We start from the raw sequence: 18,603 nt of genomic DNA, 5'->3' as shown, positions 1-18,603 counted from the left end.
GTGCACAGGGTCTGAAAAAATGTCTCCTAGCATAAAAAACTTGGACTGTTTTTCTCCGATGCTATGCCACTGTAAAGTAGCATGTACCAACAACACAATATCTTTAATGTTTGGATGTAAGGTGGGTCTATAAAAGGACTTTCCTGGAAATGTAAGCTGCATTTAATGAATGATTGCCTTTCTGTCTAATTTAACTGTACCTTAAATTTCTGGTTAAATAAGTGTGTGTTTTGTTCCATGCCTTACTCAATTATCCGAGCTGTTAGTGATGGAGACATAAGTAATGAATTATCATGCCTACTGTTTAAAGATCCCTTTGAACAACATTTTGAATTTACTGAATGCCGCATGTAAAATGTCGTCATTCTTCATTAATCAGCATTAATCATCACGTAATCAGTTTATTGCACTTGGCTTTCATTTTCTTCAGCTGTAGAGAATTAAATACACAGGAGACTTGCACTGAGATACAGGGCTGGAAATGCCTCCTGACATCATTTTGATGGAAGCAATTGTTAGTGGCAGGTTTGGGTTTAACAGTGCCCTCGGGCATTTAGTCATTTTAGGACGACATCAACTGCTTAGGTTTCAGAGGAATAGAACATATATAATTTGGTAGTCATCAGAATGGTAAACAGCATGTATTCGGTGTTGTGTCAAAAGTCTTTTTAAAAAATTTCTTTTCAGTAAAATTACCACGCAATGTCAAGGATATGAGGAGACTGTTAAGTACTGGAAAGCCACTTGAAAATTAAAGGGATATGTGTATGAAGTTACTTTTGAGGCAGAAATTAGGAAATCTTTCTTTCTAAAACTTTCTTTATATATTCGGGGTTTCCAAGTCATGTTTGTTATTTTTAACAAAAAATATTTCAACTACATTTTATTTTATAAAGTGGGATCAGTTGTGTGTGTACATATATACTCACATATATGCATGTGTGATTCATTTATAGATACATGTAAATATACATATATGTATCACAAAATCTTGATGGTGAATAAATGTCACCTATGTTAGGAGGGAGGAATCTAAATTTTTATGGCTCTTTTTAATATTATAAAACTTAAAGTTGAATGCTTTATTTCCAGGAGGAAGACCTTGTTGTGAGTTTGCTTTTCCTTCCTGTGTCCCAAGCATTTTTCAGTTGGAAATATGTGCCTATTTATTGATGCCATTTAGAAACTCCTTGATATAACACTAAGATTTCTTTTATTCTTTCTTTCTGGAACTGCACACTCCTTATTTAAACGATATGCTCATGTTTAAACAGTGGACTTAGGAAGAAAGCCGTGGAATGAAGATACTCTGGGGCTGGATTTTGCCCGTTGAGCTGCAGAGCAGGGATGCTGTTCACTTTAAGAGCAAACTAAAAATATCCGGCGAGCACGCAGGCAGCACTTCGGGCATGGAGCGGTGGGGGCGAGCGATGGCGGCGTCCCCCCTGCGCGCTCCCCCCCCTGCGCGCTCCCGCCCTTGCGCGCCCCCTGCGCGGCCGCGGTTGCCCGGGCGGGGGCGGCCGCCCGGGGGCGCTGCAGGCGCCGTGCTCGCCTTCACGGCGTCCTTGGGCTGCGCGCCGCGCATCGGGCACGGGGCAGGGCGGCAGGGCAGCCGCGGCCTCCCGAGCGGGGAGCGCTCGCCAGGGGCCCCTTGGGATGCCCTGGGCTGTTGGTGCCCGGGCCCGGGGTATCTGCGGATGAACACGGCTCGCTGCTCATCCCCCGTGGGTGCTCCGCGCCCCCTGCGTGCTGCCTGCGCTGTACCTCTGCACTGCCCGCATCCCGGCCAACGAAGGGTTTCTGTTTGAGCAGCGACTCTGGAGTGCAAAGAGGTTTTGCATCAGGCACTTGTCAGTTTTTGAATAAAAGTTGTAGGGCTGGATAGTACTAAAAATAAAATGCTCTTGTCCTCTGAGAAGATACAGCCTTTGAATACTAAGTAAATATTTAGATGACAATGTGAAATAGTAATGCAGGGTACCTGTACCAGTCCTTAACGTAATGAAACAATTAATTTCACACAAGTAATCACACAAAATAGTGTTTTCAATTTTCCTTTTTGGCCACGTGAAGAGAACATTCACAATCTGAGCATTCCTTCTTTATTCTCTTTTCCTTGGCCTTCTGGAACAGGTGAACTTTAGTACAAATATTTCTGGAGTTTTTGTAAATGTATATACTTATCTTCAACTGTTTTATTGTTTGTGGATGTCCATGACATGAAGCATTACATAAATAAATTTAACAGTAGCTCTGCATTTTGACATATGATGGAACACTGTGACCTAAATAACCATGCTATAAGCACTTATATTCAAGATACAATGTCAAACTGAAACTGTTCAAGAAGGGTGAAATGCCTTATGTCTTTGTCATAGCTCTAGTTATTAGAGAAAACTTTGTGCTTTTGTTTGAGAATGAAGCAGTTAGTTACTCAAAATATTGAACTTATCTTTGAAGAAGCAAACCCAAAGATCAAAAGCCTTCTTCCCATATTGCAGATTATTTAGTTTATCATTTGTTGATGCTTAAGTTGAAAATAATACTGAATGTCCTATTTCATGATCAGTGAAGAAGTTGTGAAAAGACACAAACGCTATCATCTTTTCTTATATTACTTAAGTTTCTTCTGTTTTTTCACAGCCTTTTAACTTATCAGTCTGAATTGCTGTTTACCTGCAATGAGATTTTATTTGGCTTTCACAGCCTTCTTTTTTTTCAAAAATAAGAAGTTTTCAAGTTGATTTCAGTTCTGCAATAGTGGAGCATCCCTTTATTTTTGTCTCCTTTTTTTCCTTTGTGTGGAAGGCACTATTATTTTTCTAAGCACTAGTTTCTAGTTTAGCACTAGACTACAGGAAAGACTTGTACAAAATGTGTTAGCATCTTTAATATATGAGTCATTTTTGATTAGTTTTGTTTTTGCAAGATATGCAAAATTTTCTGTATTGTTGCTTTTGTTATTGGAGTTGTTGGAAGTTATTTTCTGCTGAATGGTGACAGAGCTCTGAAAGCTGGGGAGATGTGAGAGCTGTAGCTATTCAGTCTTCTCTACCTGTTTCTTTTTGACATTGCATCCAGGTCATTTTTTGCAGGAGTGGGAGTGTTGCATGTCAAACAGTGCTTCACAATAACTTCAGTTGCTGAAGTGATCTTTGGAAGGGTCCTTTCAGATTTAGTTTAACTGGTAAAATGGAGAAATGATTAAAAGAACCAAGTATTTAAACTTGGGGAATGGTGTGCAAATGATCTAAAACTACTTGGTTTCATCATGCTGCCTCAGAAAGGGTCTGGCCCTTTGAGCTTCAAATTCAAATTGTTAGATTTACTTATTCCAGTCTTCTTTTATTCTTAACCTCTTTCTAACCATGGTTGGACCTGTACAGTGAAAATGAAAACTTTTACCCAGGGCCAGACTGTAAGCCAGACTGGGCTTTCCTTGGATTTTTTGCTTTTGTTGTTGGAAGGGAGCAGTGACTTGGGAGTTGTATGGCTGGTGGATGGGAAGGACTAAAGTCTGGAGAAGGAAGGGAGTTTGAAATGGATGTACATGGATTTTTCAGTAGTTTACACCAGTGACCATAGAGTTTGGTGACATTTCAAAACTTATTCAGGGTATAACTTAGCCTGAAGATATCCTGTTAACTATGTTGCATCAGAGAAGAAATGTTTTAAATTAATTTTGACACACCTGTATTATGCAACAGAATCCTCTGGGGCAGTGTCTCTGTCAGAAGTATGTGTTAAATGTTTAGCACTTGGTTGCTTTGGACTTAAAATTAAGGTTATAAATTGCAAAGTAGTCCATAAAGCTCCTTAAAAAGAAGGTAAATTGCTTGGCCACTACCTGAGTGCTGGGAGATGTGCAGCTGAGACTCTGCCAGTTCAGAGATGCTTTGCCTCACCTTTTTCTTTCGTTTGATGAGTCCCTTGCTCGGCTGGCTCTGGTAAATGAAGGTCTCTTTGGAGCCTGGATTTGGGATGGCATTCTCCTACTTGTGAGCACAGTAATGACCTGCTTCTAACCACTGGAGCAGGGCTGGCCTTAACTTTTTACCTGCTTTTCTCCTGTTATGCCAGCGCTGCTGTGTGCCTCAGCTTGTCATGAGCCTCTTCAGGGAACTACAGAAAATTTGTAACTGCTGGAAGAGGGGGAAAAACATTCTGCTGGATAAGCTTGCTGAGCTTGCTCACTCTCTGAAGTCAGCTGTGTGCTCCCAGCAAGGGCCAGGGAGATGAAATTGTACAGCCTGACCAAGAGCAAGTGAATGGGTTCTTCTTCAGAGCCTGGCTGCCCTTGCAGAGAGCTGGGCTGTGCTGTGAAATCGTGGCTCTGGAGGGGAACTTGCACAGGGCTTTGGAGGCAGCAGCACAATAACCTTGGCATGGCTGGAACAGCTGACTGAGCTCTCGTTCAGGGGCTGGCAGCTGCTGGAGAGGAAGGGAAGGGGCAGTGATGAGTGGTGGCTCTTTGACCAGCCAGCTCACTTGAACGGGCTGCTCAGACAAGAGGCACTGTGTTCAGGGATGGTGCTCTGTAGTAAAGCAGTAGAAACACTTCCTGGAAAATTGGCTGGTACAAGAAACAGCAGTTTGCTTTACTTAAAGCACTTCACTCAAAAGTAGTTTCTGTGAAAGGCTATGGTACCTTTCAGGATAGGTTGTAGTGTGGATATTATGTTTTCATGCACTTCACTGAATCGCAGAATCAACAAGGTTGGAAAAGACTTTTGAGATCACCAAGTCCAACCTATGACTTAACACCACCTTGTCAACGACATCACAGCACTCTTTTCTTAAACAACTTCATATCAAATAGTAAAGTTCATCTCAAGTACTACATCAAAATCTAAGTAGCAGTTCACTTTCAAAAAATTTTTTTGAGAAAATTGTGGGCTCTGTCACTGCTTTTAGGGGAGAGTTCTTTACCACAACATAATTTCTAATCAAAATAATGAAATACCAATCTTTTAAAACTTCATATGCACTATTATATTATAAGCACTGATACACTCCATAATGTAAAAATATATATATTAGTGAAATCTAAAGCCTGTTTTCATTCAGTCATGTTCAAGTATCTGTTTCTACTAAAGTACCTGTTTCTAATAAATATGTCTGGTTTCAGGAAAAAAAGCAAGGTAATTCTGTGCTTTGTCTAAAGATATTAACTGTTCTCTAAAGGAAATGAGCTTTGATTAACCTGTGACTATTTGACATTGTGTTCAGAGTTTTTACGTGAATATTGTGTGTGCCCTGGCCCCCACAGTAAAACTGGAATGATCCACATCTAGCTTTTACAGGACCTTGTCTGAGATAATCTGGAAACTAAATCCACTTTCAAATAATTTTTCTGTATTTCATAAAGAAATCAAAGCTCAAGGTCTGCTAGGGATATTTTGGATCACAAGTACAGCCAAGTACAGCCTTCAGCAGTGGAGCAGGCTGCTTTAAGCTCACTGAAGTCCTGCATTGTCTGATGCTGCAAGACATTTTCTCTGCTTCTTGGAGCTTCAATGTTTATTTTCTCTAATTGCCAATGTGGTCTAATTTATACTCTGATAACGTACCCTTGTATTTTTGGCCAACACTTTGTTTAAATTATTATTCTTCCCTGTTTCTAGTGTTTAATATGGCTGCTCTAGAGAGCTAATGTCAACTCTTTTCAGGGTTTCATTTTGATAAGTGAAAAACAAGTCAATCTCAGAAAAAAGATGAATGGCAGCAGTCTGAGGCTGAGCAATCCAGCATCTCACTGCTGCAAGGAAAGGAAAGAAAAAGAACTTTTATCTCCCGGTAGTAGTGAGCTATTAAGTTAATAATCTCACAAATCCTCTCTGGTAAAAACTTGAAAAATTAGGGCTTTTTGAGTTACCATTGCAATTTTTCTTAACTGTCAGACTTCACCATCTCTCCTTTTGTACATCCGGCTGAGGAGAAGGTCTGAAAGTTTTTGGAGTTGGGTTCTTGTGGTAACAGAAGTCGTAATGCTCTTGCTTTCTTCTTGGGAGTTATTTCTTATGCTGGAAGAAGTGGGTCTTGTGCTTCTCTGCTAATTAGTATTTTTAGAGAAAATACACTTGAATTGCTTCTACTTTACAGTTGGCTTAAGAATGTGTTAAGGAGCTGATAACTGATAGATCATTTCAAGCAGTTTCTTTGTAGTTTATCCTGTATATTTTAACTTTGTAATGTAGGTGTTTCTGGTGAAAGGAGTGGATCTTTGTGGTACCCTGAAATAGATACTGCATGTAACCCTTGAGAGGGTTAGGATTTATGCACTGTTTGTCAGATACTGCCTTGGTGTAGTGTTCCTGTGCTTACAGACAGGTTGGTTACTTGTAGTTATCTACTGGATTATGATATATAAAAAGTTGCCAGGAAAAGGTCTATTTTTGACTTAAGCTGTAGTATGTAGATCTTGGAATTTTGTTTAAAAGAAACCCAACAGAAATAGCTTCTATCTGAAGTATGCTTCAATAACAGGAATAACTTTTTTCAATATTAAAATGAGTATGTGTTTAGAAGGTTTTATGTACCTTTAATAATATGACCTGCTTTCCCTATAAACTATTAATAACTATTCATGTGCTTGGGAGTCTAGTAATGTGTGAAAGTGCATGTGCTTAAAAAATGTTGGGATGTTTTTTATGGACACAATAAACCCTGCTGGGGTTTAGGTACCTTTTTAGTAATCCCAGGTGGAACTAAAAGGGCTGGAACATTTTTTGATAGGACCAGTTTTAAAATAACAATGCTAATTAAATTTTTTATTTATAGATTTTATTGCTTTGAAGTCAGCAAGGTCAGAAAAACAACTATTTCGGTCTTAGGTTTTCTGGATTCTTTTTTCATTTCTGGGGTGGCCTGATCTTATCCTGTAATTTTTTTTTCAGAAATACCGCTATCAGGATGAAGACACACCCCCACAGGAGCACAGCTCTCCACACATTGCCAATGAGGTGACAGGTCCAGAGCTGGTTCATGTATCAGAGAAGAATCTGTCTCAGATTGAGAATGTCCATGGATTTGTTTCCCATTCTCATATTTCACCAGTAAAGGTAGGCATTTTTAAATAGTGAACTGTTTTGGTATGCTCCTCAGGGATTTAATTTGGTGGGACAAAAAAATGCATGCAGAACACCTCTTTCTGTTTTTTATGGACCTGCTCAATTGTGAAATTTATTTAGTATACATTAAAGCATTGCCTTAGTTCCACAAATTCTAACTAGAAATGCATGGTAGTAAAATGCCCAGAAAACAGCTAAAGGTAACTGAAGATTTTGGATGTGGTTTGAGGGGCACTGAAGTTCGGGCTGTCGGTTTCATTTTGGATTTTCAGTCAGAAACCTGTAGAGCCAATTCCGACTTTGTTTCTAGTAGATATTTTAATTGAGGATCTCTGTGCAATATGAAATAAGCCAAGGGCCATATATGTCTCTCAAGTTTTTCAGCATGCAGCATCATTATTTGCAAGATTGCTTCAGTTACTTGAAGACAGATTTAAAGATTTAAACAAGCTGAGTGTGAGGTTTGGGAGGGGGTATTAACAGGCAGTTTTATTTACTGTGTTAGTACATAGATATAGCTCAGTCATGTTCTGAATAGCACAGTGTTTTTGTGTATCAGACTAAATGCTGTTTTCTATAACATCTATGAGTCTTTATGCCTGGTTTTGAGGGAAAGTAGAGAAATTATTTGATACTGGGGAATGTTTGTGCTTTAGAGTGATGAGACGGGCTTACATTGTAGTAGGCTTACAGCTTAGTACTTTTAGCATGAATTGTTTGTGTGCTGTAGTGTCCTTTGTAGCTGCAAAGAACAAACACTATTACATGGAGAGCAGCCCTGGGGAGAAGGACTTGGGGGTGATGCTGGTTGAGAGGCTGGACATGACCCAACAATGTGCACTCATAACCTAGAAAGCCAAACACGTTCTGGGCTGCATCCAAAGCAGAGTGGGCAGCAGGGGAGGGAGGGACAGAGGGGATTCTGCCCCTCTGTGCTGCTCTGCAGAGACCCCACCCACAGTGCTGCATCCAGCTCTGGGATGGGTCCCTAACAAAAGGACATGGACCTGTTGGAGCAGGCCCAGAGGAGGGCACAAAGATGATCAGAATGCTGGAGCACCTCTCCTGTGAAGATAGGCTGAGAGAGTTGGGGCTGCTCATCCTGGAGAACAGAAGGCTCCATGGACACCTTAGAGCCCCATAAAGCAGCTGCAAGACAGCTGGAGAGGGAATTTTTGCAAGGTCATGTAGTGGTAGGACAAGAGGGAAATGGCTTTAAACTGAAAGAGGGTCAATTTAGATTAGGTATTATAAGAAATTCCTGTGAGTGGTGAGGCCCTGGCACAGGCTGCCCAGAGAAGGGGTGGCTGCCCCATCCCTGGAAGTGTTCAAGGTCAGATTGGATGGGGCTTTGAGCAGCCTGGTCTAGTGCAGGGTCTTTGAGCCTGTGGCAGGGAGTTTGGTCTAGAGGATCATTATGGCCCCTTCCAACCCAAACCATTCTATGATATTTTAAGAAAAAATGTTTTGAACCTTATATTTCCATTTTTTCAATTATGAAGAAAAATTTTGTTGAATGTATCACCTGTTTATCATTGACTTGTAAGGATTCTGTAGAAGAGCCAGTTGTAGTGTGTGAGTGCATTTATTAATTGGTTTCCAGCTTTTCTAACAGTTTTAAAATGTATATGATGGTGTTGAACCAGTGGTTTTTACTTATATCTCCATAATGAACTCTCAGTATTTTTCCATAGTCTTCAGCTAGGCAAGCTGAATTCTTTAAGCCCTAGTGAATAACCTTTTAGAAGTGGGCTATATTGCCCTCTGAAGAGCCTTCTGAGAATACTCATGTGACAAAGCTTTCATTTTTGGGAATGGCTAGAACTTCAAAGTTTTCTTGCTTATGAAGTTAGACACACAGTAACACACTTTTAAGTGTCTAATTCCCTGAATTTACTGATGTTGGGAAAGCAATGAGGCACCTTTTGTGTGCAATCATTAGAAATAAATAAAAGTCCTTTTTCTCTGGGGGCTTAAGGTCAACTCTGTTTATTCACAAGCTCTTCCTAATTCCTAGTGCAGTTAGTCTTGCCTTTCAGAAAGCGTAAGGGGATCAGAAAGGCAAAGGGGGAGCTCTAAAACTGTCTGCAAGAAGGAAAACTATTTTGGAAATAGAATTAAGCTGAGTTAAGTATAGTTACAAAATATGGTGAGGCCTTTTCAAAATACTCTGTGTCTTAGGTCTCTGAGGAGGATTGCTGGTATGTGTCTCACATTGGTAAATGCTGGGAAATCATCCGTCAGTATGGAAGAATGTCCATAAGTATTACCACTCAGTTTGTATTACCATTTTTATTTTATTTTTTTACCATTATTTTCAGGTAACTCTTCTCTGTTAATTTCAAAGCAATGTATGGCAAATTGAAATTGTTCAAAGCTTTGTTCATCTGAAAACAGATGGGGTGGGTGTTCCAGGTTTCAATTGTTTTACCAGCATTTTGTGTAATTCTGAATTCTGATGCTAATTGACTGCTGGCTTGCTTCTCTCCTGAAGAAAAAACCCAAGGTTGCTGTTGTGTTATTAGCATAGCTGGTGAGCTCTGCTTTTGGTCTGATGATCTGCCAGGTGTTCATAGTTTTAGCACAGCTTGTGCTGAAGATCAATTTAGCAACAACAGCTCTGATTTAAGAGTGCTTTGTGTGATTTATTTGGTAGGTTGGCTTGGTGCACTGTGCAAGGACCAGGTCTTGGCTGATACACAGGAGCTCAATCAGCTTTCTTGAATAGTTCATTGATTAAGGAAACTAAACATAATAGAGAATGTTGTGTTTATGACATGAATAAAGTAATGAGAGGAGTTTGTTTTTTGTTTTAAATATTAATATTAAATCCACTTAAAATTTCAAATACAGAGTTAGTAGTTTGAAGAAGTCAGTGGTTTTATGATTATATCTTGATTTATAAGCAATGCTGTAGAGGCCAGTAGAATTGGAGTTTGAGGAATACCTCCTGTTGTAGCAAGGTCTCTGCAGTATGGAGCAATTATATAAAAGAACAGAATTTTGTTCTTGAGAGAAGCTTTCAAATACTCTAGGAATTAAAACAGCTTTTATCATTTGCTTCAACAGGTGGATGCTATTTCAAAGAGTACTTTTCAATGACCAAAAATACAAATATGTATCGCAAGTTTTTAGATGATGAGTATATGATTGCTATTTATCAAATATTAAGTACTATAGTAAATGAAGGTGGTTTATCTTCTTGACAGGGGAATGGGCTACCTCAGATTCAGATTGGGTTAAAAACTTGCATGTTTGCAATAAGTATAAAATAAGAGAGACTAGCTGTACTGATTTAAAGTTTAAGTGAGGCTTACAGGTCTTGTCTTGTTAGAGTGGAGCTTTGTCAGTTTAAGAAGAAATGTTCACTTCCTGTATGTCAAGTAACAAAGAAGTGAACTTGGCCCGGGAGATTGTGTGTCCTCTGTTCTCTAGTACTGCGTGAAATGGAACGCTAATGCTGTGAAACAGCTTTTAAAAAGTATTTAATGGTAGAGAATCGTGAGTGAAAACGGTCAAACTTCAAATCCTTCACAAAAAATCAGTCCCAAAGTTTTTGAAGAATACGTTCAGGTAGGTCGGCAGCTGGTCCAGGATTTCCTCAGTGCGGGGTTCCCCCATTGCCCCAGGGAGCGCGGGGTTCCATGGGAGGGCCGAGTTGCGGACTGTGTGCTCTGCAGAGCGGCCGCGAGGCGGCGCTGCTGCACCGGGCTGTGCTGCGGGCGGGCCGGGGCTCCGAGCTCGGGGGGAGCGGTTCGGAGCTCAAACGCGCTGTTACTGAACAGCTCCGCGCCGGGGAGAGCTGGCACAGGCATGGTATGGCACCAAGCGGGCTTTTAAATGTGGAGTGGAAGCTAAAGTTTTCTATCAAGGAAAAAAGCTTTGAATAACGTTATTACAGGGCTGCAAAATAGTGGGTCACGGGACAATAAGACAAAAAACCCCAAAAACCAAAAACACACACCAAAAAAAAAAAGGCCAAACAAACAAACAAAAAAACCAAACCAAAACCCCCAGTAATCTTTATTTAGAGCAACCTGGGCACGACAGATTATTTATCTCATATATATGATGTAGCATGGTAATTCAGTATTTAAGTGTCGAACCTGATTGGGGCTTCCATATACTTCTGTAATATGTTTGTGTATTGTGTGTTGGTATTTGGGGCTAATATTTCACTGTTAATGCAGAAGCTCTAAAGGAAACATGTAATAATTTGTAAGCTACTAAATATATCTTGTACTGAAAAGATATACCATGACCAGCATGATGAACCTTTATCTTGCTCTGAAGTAAGTTCTTAATATTGTAGTATTCAATGCATTTCTATTCTATCCATAATTGCCATTTGCAATTTGCACAAGTTCTTAAAAACTTTTCAAAGTAGTTGATAGGTTTATGAGTAAAATTACCATGTGGCTGCATGTGGTAACAGGAAGCTAGACTTACTGGTTGAGAAAAGTTTCTGCAGTTCTTCTTCCTTTAATCAAATCTTTTTCAGTGATTGACCTCTGGAGATTTTTGCCATAGCTCCAATCTTCCAAGGGAATGAGGAAAATGCCTGCACCTGGTTTTTTCCTTTCATGTGTCACAGATAGGGACAGCTGAACAGAAATGTTTTAGTTGGAGCATTGTACTGGCTTTAGTCTAGTGAGGGGCCTAAAATTGCTTATTCATGCTATACATGAAAATTTTAAATATGGACTGAATTGTGCATCTGTAAGGAGCTAAAGACATTCTACTTGTTGAATATTTGGTATCTAGAACAGCTTTGTGCAATCATCAGTGGAGTAGCAGAACACTCTAGGAATTGTGAGAAGTAGGTTTGGGTTGGTGAAGGAACTCTTTAACTTGTAGTTCCATAATCGTGGACTCTTGTCCGTATTTCATGCAGCACAGTTGGCCACTTTGCTGTCCTCACATGCTCTCAGGAATGGTCATCCCTGTGCAGGGGGTGCTGGGCACAGGCAGTGCAGGGATCAGCCTTCCCATTGCTGGCTGCCTGATCTACCTCCTGCACAGACCTGTCAGTCTGGCTGGGGCTGTTTTATTCTGCTGCAGCACTTGTGCTTCAGGTGATGCAGTAAAAATCCCACTTCCCTTTACCAAAGGGAACATGTGCATTAATGTTGTTTTTCCATCTAAAGCACATGGAGGACTCTTTTGTGGTTACATTAACTTATGTCAGTGGATAAAACTATGACTTCATAATATTATGACATTAAATGCAAATGAGTTACTGTTTTCCTGTCTCTGAACAATGAAATGCTTCAAACTGAGGTGAAATGCTCTTCCGCATGAATAAAAGATTGAAGTTTTACCCCCAAATTCTAACCAAAGGAATGTTTTTGCCCAGGTGAGCACCCAGAGAATGCCCTTGAGGCAGTAGCTGTGCCCAGTGCCAGCGCCCCTGGGCTTTATCTCTGCTTACCCCTTGCAGTGTCAGATCTGGGAGAAAATACTCAGGCTCAGTTTGCGTTAGAGTGCAAGTAGTCTTTTATTAGAATAAAAGCAGCAAGACAGAGTTTACCTTCTTTGGCTCTGTGAACCTCAGTTGGAGCTTGTGGTGGTGTAATTGAGCAGGGAAGGATCACTCTACACCTTCACAGTTCACTGCTGACAGAGGCAGTAGGTTAGTTGGGTGTTTTATCTGACCTAGTGCTGAGTGCCTGTAGGGTGAGAAGGATGTCCTTCAGCCTTCCTTTCCTCTTGCTTAGAAGCAGCAGCTTGTGGTTTTGTTCCCCATATTCTGAGCTTTGTGAAGTGGACACACAGTTTCAAAAAAAATGTCTAATAGTGTGTCAGCAGTACCCAAACCTTTGCTGAGGCAGGTTTGGTAATCCTAGCACAGCAGTTCTGCTGACTACATGCGCTGTCTGTGAAATAAATATCTTGTGCCCACTCGGTGTATGCCTGCTTTTTTCACACGTTTAGTCATCTTTGGAAAAGTATTTCCAGGACCTAATGGTATTTAAGCTTAATGGGTTTAAATTAACCTTGATTTGAAACTGCTTATCTATTAGTGCTGCAGTGCTGTGTAATAGCCCACTTACCCTGACTGTGGTATCACAGCAATGAGATATGGCAAGGTGGTACTTGTTCTTAAAATAACTTCCAGGAGGGAGAGGAGAAATTGGAATTCGCTCTCATTTCTGTACTGCCAAAACATGGTGAAACTGTTTGGAAGAGCAGAATCAATGAGCATGTGGTGAAATGAGAGATGAGAAAGCAAGGACTACATTGCAAAGAGAATTTCTGCTGCACAAATCCCTTAAAGCATGTGCTTAAAGATCATCTTGTTGATGTAGGTTTCTAGGTTTCCTTAGATACACACAATGGACGTACTCAAAAAAAGATTATGGAGAAACTGAAGCTGTCATGAGATTAAAAAAAAAATAAAATATATATTTTGGGATTTACTTGTTAAAAAAAACCAAAGCAAACAAAAATTCTCCACCAAAACCAAACCAACAACGGAATGAAAGAAAAGGGTAAGGAGGAAGATCGGTAATCATGGATGGAGGTTACCAGAAGGATCCATAAGAATCTGTGTTCTCATTGCATCATCTAAGAGGAATAAGAGCTCAGGGTTATAACAGATTAATGGAATAATCATCTCAGTACTCAATTTACAGTCAAAAAGGCAAATGGAATACAAGGAATAATCAGCGAAGCAAATGGGAATAAAACTGCATTATCTTATCACTCCAGAAATCTCCACCATTCATTATCTTGATTAAGAAGGCAAATTTAGATACTCGAAGAAGAACAACAAGAATGGTCAGAGATAGAGGGCAGCTGCTGTGGAATGAAGAATGAACTAGTTTGACCCCTCCATTTGGTAAAGAGTTGACTCAGGAGATACCAATGAAACTGCAGTCAGTAATGCTGAGTCTCTGAAATGATAAAAATGACTAGGGAATGGTTAGTTCAGAAATTACGATTTATATTCAGAACTACAGATTAGCAGGTAATAGTTGTTTTATAGCCTGTAAGCACAGTGATCTACAGTCAGCCTCTGACTTTGAAATAATCTTTCAACTGCTGGTAGTCCTTTGGTTTGTAGCTATACCAACCAAGGTATCACAGCATACATGTTTGTTTCTTCAACTGCAAACAAGCACCTTTATTTAACTCCTTCCCATTAAGCTGTATGGAAATAGCTGTTATATAAATGTGCATGTTAACACATCCTTCCTTCAATGCTAACAATCTCCTTTCCATGTGAACCCAAATCTTGTGCTGATAATATTGATAGGTTCCCTCCTCTTTATCTTCTGCTGTGTCTTCTCTCCAATCCGTTCTGTTTTCTCAAGTGCTTCCCCAGAAGTCTTTTAGAGCATGTGGAGCTGCTGTTAAACCAGCCTCCTCTCTTGGTTGGGAGAGTTTTCCTGTTCTCAGGAAGGCTAGTGGTCTTTCTGACTTAAACCGTGTGGGTTCAGGGTTAGCCAACAGTCAAAGTAATTTTTAATGCCTCTTTGCCCCAATTGATTTTCTTGTCCCGCTCCAGTCAGAGCAGGTAGGGGAGGTTAACTTGAAGATGAAGATACTGTTTCCATTTGGAAATCGAAGATCAGTTGATGTGTAATTTGCAAGTTGGGTTATGATTGTGAAAAGGTTGCAGTCTGTTACTTTTTTCTAAATAAAGAACTTTGTAAAGCTTTGCCATCTTCAGCAGAAAGTCAGTGCTTCTGGTGTTAGGAACAAACCTAGAATACTGGGAATCATAAAGAAAAACTTGAAGATACTCTCAGGCATACTTATTTTTAGACTAGTATCATACTTGGGTGGTCACACTTAAGAGGAGCTTTTACGCAGTCTTTAATTAAAATTCATTGCCCAAGTTCTTGATAGGTTACTGATTTTAAACTCTTGTAATTGAAGAATGTGGAAATACATGCAAAGGTGTCAGCTTGTGTTTTATAGGAAGAAGCAGTTGACCAAATCTGCAATCCTCTGTGAGGATCTACTCAATAAATTCTTGTCAACAGAGATAAGAAAGAAAAACTGTAACAGATGGACTGTGGATTAATCCAAACATTAGAACAACCTCCCATACAGTAATCAACATCAAGTCATCCTAGAAATGGGTTGCACTGTTTTCACCCGAGATTTTCCCTGAGCTCTCGGTGCAGTTGGGTTCATTTTGATGACTGCAGCAAACCTAAGGAGACTTGCATTAAACACAAGATGTTTTTGTCAGTCTGGCGTGCCAAAAAGATGGGCAGGAGGTTCATGAGCAGGGTGCGGAAGACCAGGCAGTTTAATCTGCCCAGATTGGTAGGTTGTCTGAGGTGTATTGTGAGTAATAAGGTAATGAACTTTTATATAAAATATTTCTACTAGAATAGCTCATTATAGAGTATTTATGCTGGGATGTTTACTTATAAGTTGGTTTCAGTAGTAAGAGATATACTTTTTATTGATTATGTAAATGCCATTTGGTCAAGAACTATCTTCAGTCCTATCTGAACTAAAAGTTAAGATAGACTTTACAGCATCTCTTAGCAGAAAGGGTTAACAATTTTTTTTTTCTCCACAGTATTTGTGTCCTGAACTCTTGGGCTTTGGTTTAGGATGCTGCATATACTTGTGTATGAGACTTAGACTTATGCCAGTAAAAGTTTGTTAAATCTAGAATTCTGAAAACTGTAAGAAAGAAACGTGAGTTTGTATCTAAATTTTCAGTATTGTTTTTGTTCCCATGCCTGAAGAGTTTAAATTGCGTAGTCTTATGTTTGAATATCCAAGTTCTGAACATTTCTTTTGCCTCTGTTTTTGTTTAAAACCTAACAGATATTGAAAATAAAATAAGTCCATGCCATTGCTTTAGGTGATCCTTGAATTTTCTCTGTTAAGACAGTCAGGTTTTTTTCCTTTAGGTTCTGTGCTTATTTTAGCCAATACTCTGTTTAACGAAATGGTAGTAAAATTAATATAAGACACTTTTCAAATGCTTCAGGGGAACTGTTGGTTTTTGTTTAGAAAGGGTAATCGAGATATAACTGCTGTTTCTGTTCACAAACAATTTTTGTTGCTGTGCCTTTTTAATTTTAGGTATGCATTCTGCTTGTAAACTTATGCCAGGAAACCTTTATCTGAGAGATTAAAATACAGCATTATGTCATGTTTTGATTTGTCTCAGAAAGCTGATAATACCAATTTGCTTGGATATAAAGTCAGAGGAATTCTAGTCCAAGTATCTGATGTTGATTTTTACATTTAGTAACCACTGTGATTACTGTATCTTGCTGCAACACAAATAATGTTACTCTGCAGCCTCTACAGATGCAGACGAATTTTGCAGTAAATTTCTTAACCTGTAGAGATATGTGTACTGATGTAGAAATCTTTAATTATGTGCTGTTTTGTTTTGGGGCAGGAATCTATTCAAATCTGCAAATTCTCAATTCTTGCCTAACAGTAAATAGTGGTTTTTGTTTTGTTTTAGTGTGTGGCATTTTTTGTTTGCTTTGTTTTTCATTTTAGTCCCATCAGTTCAATATCCAGAATATGAAAAAGGGGTGATGGAAGCTCTTTTGGAAATCCTTTTGGATGGAAGTCCTTTTCGGACCTCCTGCAGTTTCCTGATGAGCCTCCCTATTCTGCCTTTTGACTCTGGAGGCAGTCATTGACAGATGCAATTCCAGCTGTGACATCTGTGTTGATGATTTTCCTTTCTCTGGATATTGCCTTTTCTGTGCAAATAGAACTTTTTCCAGTTTCTACTTGTAGGTGTTTGACCCTCTGTTGAAATGCTCTTTGACTGGAATGAACCTTTGTTTTTACAACCTCCCACTGTTTTTTCAACTCTGCAAATGACCATTCTTCTAATCTGGACTCCTTTGTGCTGTCCTGGTTTTGTGCCATCTGTAGAGCTATGCTTTGCCTTTATCTTCAGGTTGCTTTGTAGCACATAAAAATCGGGGTTTTTCTCATCACCACAGTACCAGCTCCTTCTGCAAATAACTGCAACTGTATCTGCTTAGGCATCAGCAGATCTTGCTCGATCTCATTGCATCCATATGGAGTGTAGGTGACACAGATTGCTGCCTTGCATCACCAGCAGGATTGCATAACCTCTTCCTTAAGTACTTTTCTGGATTTCTCTCTCAGTTGAAATTAAATCATCATTGCTTCACTTTCAGGAAGCTTTTTGTCCATGTGATGCTTTCCTGAAGTGCTGATTTCTAAAATCACTTTGTAATTGATTCCATATTGGATTGTTGGCTGTGTGGGAATCAGCCTTGAAAGAAACTGCCTTAAAACACAGCAGACCTCTCTTATCTTCAGACAGATTGATATAACAGTAAAAAGAATAGCTGCTTGGTACATTTATTGTCCATATATTATGGTGTTTTCTTCCAGAATTTTGCACAATATTTTTCTGTGTGACTTCATTTGGAGCTTATAAGAACAAACAGAGAGAAAAATGAATTCTTGAAGAAGTTCTTTTGAATTTTAGACAAATTCTTGTTCTCTAGGATATCTAATAAACTCTATAGCAGTGTTGACATTCAAGGCCATATGTAGAAAAAGATTGAAAATATTTTCACCTTGACTCTTTATAAAAAGGCTTGATACTCAAAGTATATAATTTGTACCTTGTTCCAAACACCTTCAGTCATAGCAAGGGATTAATCAATTTGTCTGGTAATAAATTCATAGCATTTTTCAGGCTAGGTATTTTTTTTTGTGTCTGCACAAAGGTAGGGCTCAGAAAGTGCTGCAGTCTTCCTGTGAAAAAATTCCCATTATGAGAAGCTTGTCCATTTGAAAAAATCCTATCTACTGTGTCTCAGACATTTCTCAACCTCCATTATCTGTCTTATGCTCATAGCTTTAAGGACGCTGTGCAAGTCAGATCCAGTTTCATATGACTTACAGTGATAAGCCATTGTATTTTATAAATATTAATAAAGTCTGTCTGAAAGGTGTGCTCAGAATATTGGCATGTGGTGTGTTATTGAGCTGTACTGGTGACTAGAAGTAAATGGTGCATTGATCTCGCTATGACACATTTCAATTAATGTACTTCTTATTTCTGCTTGTAATAGAAGCTGCAGGAAAAAAACTGTTACTCAGAATAGGATAGCTGTCAGTAAGAATTTGTTAAACAGCAGATTATGTTGCACCCCAAGAAGTATGTGAGGGAATTTAGTAACTCCACTAAAATGCACATCATGGAGCAGTGGATTTTTAGAATTATGTGGCTGTAAGTTGTGGCTGTGTTGTAAGGAATTTTTCTGCCTTTGCTTGTCATATGAAGAGTTCTCTTATTTTTTAAAATGTTTGCCCTGGTACTATGATCATGACTGTAGAAATATACCACAACTTGTTTTGATAACTTTTGGCTTTCCAGAGTTGAGCTGCTACTGAAAGCTTGACATTTAACTGATTTCCAAAATAACCCCTCTGATGTGAGCTGGAGGATTTTTTAAAAAGTAGTTGGCTATAAAAATTTGAATGGTGAGTTCTATAAGGTAACTTGAGTTCCATATAATCTTTCAGCTAATTATTCTGAATTCTTTTT

The 18,603-nt window shown here is 39.2% G+C and overlaps 1 protein-coding gene across 6 annotated transcripts in view; it reads left to right on the top strand.

Annotated features, from left to right (window-relative positions):
• The window catches only part of DLG1 (discs large MAGUK scaffold protein 1), a 140,380-nt gene that overhangs the window by 44,770 nt on the left and 77,007 nt on the right, over window positions 1–18,603 (top strand). For all 6 annotated transcript variants that reach the window (XM_084212497.1, XM_084212496.1, XM_084212495.1 and 3 more), the window contains exon 4: window positions 6,897–7,061. In XM_084212497.1, coding sequence (XP_084068623.1) covers window positions 6,897–7,061 — 165 coding nt within the window. The remainder of the gene's footprint in view (window positions 1–6,896; window positions 7,062–18,603) is intronic.

Source organism: Fringilla coelebs (assembly GCF_963513975.1).
Source record: "Fringilla coelebs genome assembly, chromosome: 10".
NCBI classification, from domain to species: Eukaryota; Metazoa; Chordata; class Aves; order Passeriformes; family Fringillidae; genus Fringilla; species Fringilla coelebs.
This window is presented reverse-complemented; position numbering and strand designations above follow the sequence as displayed.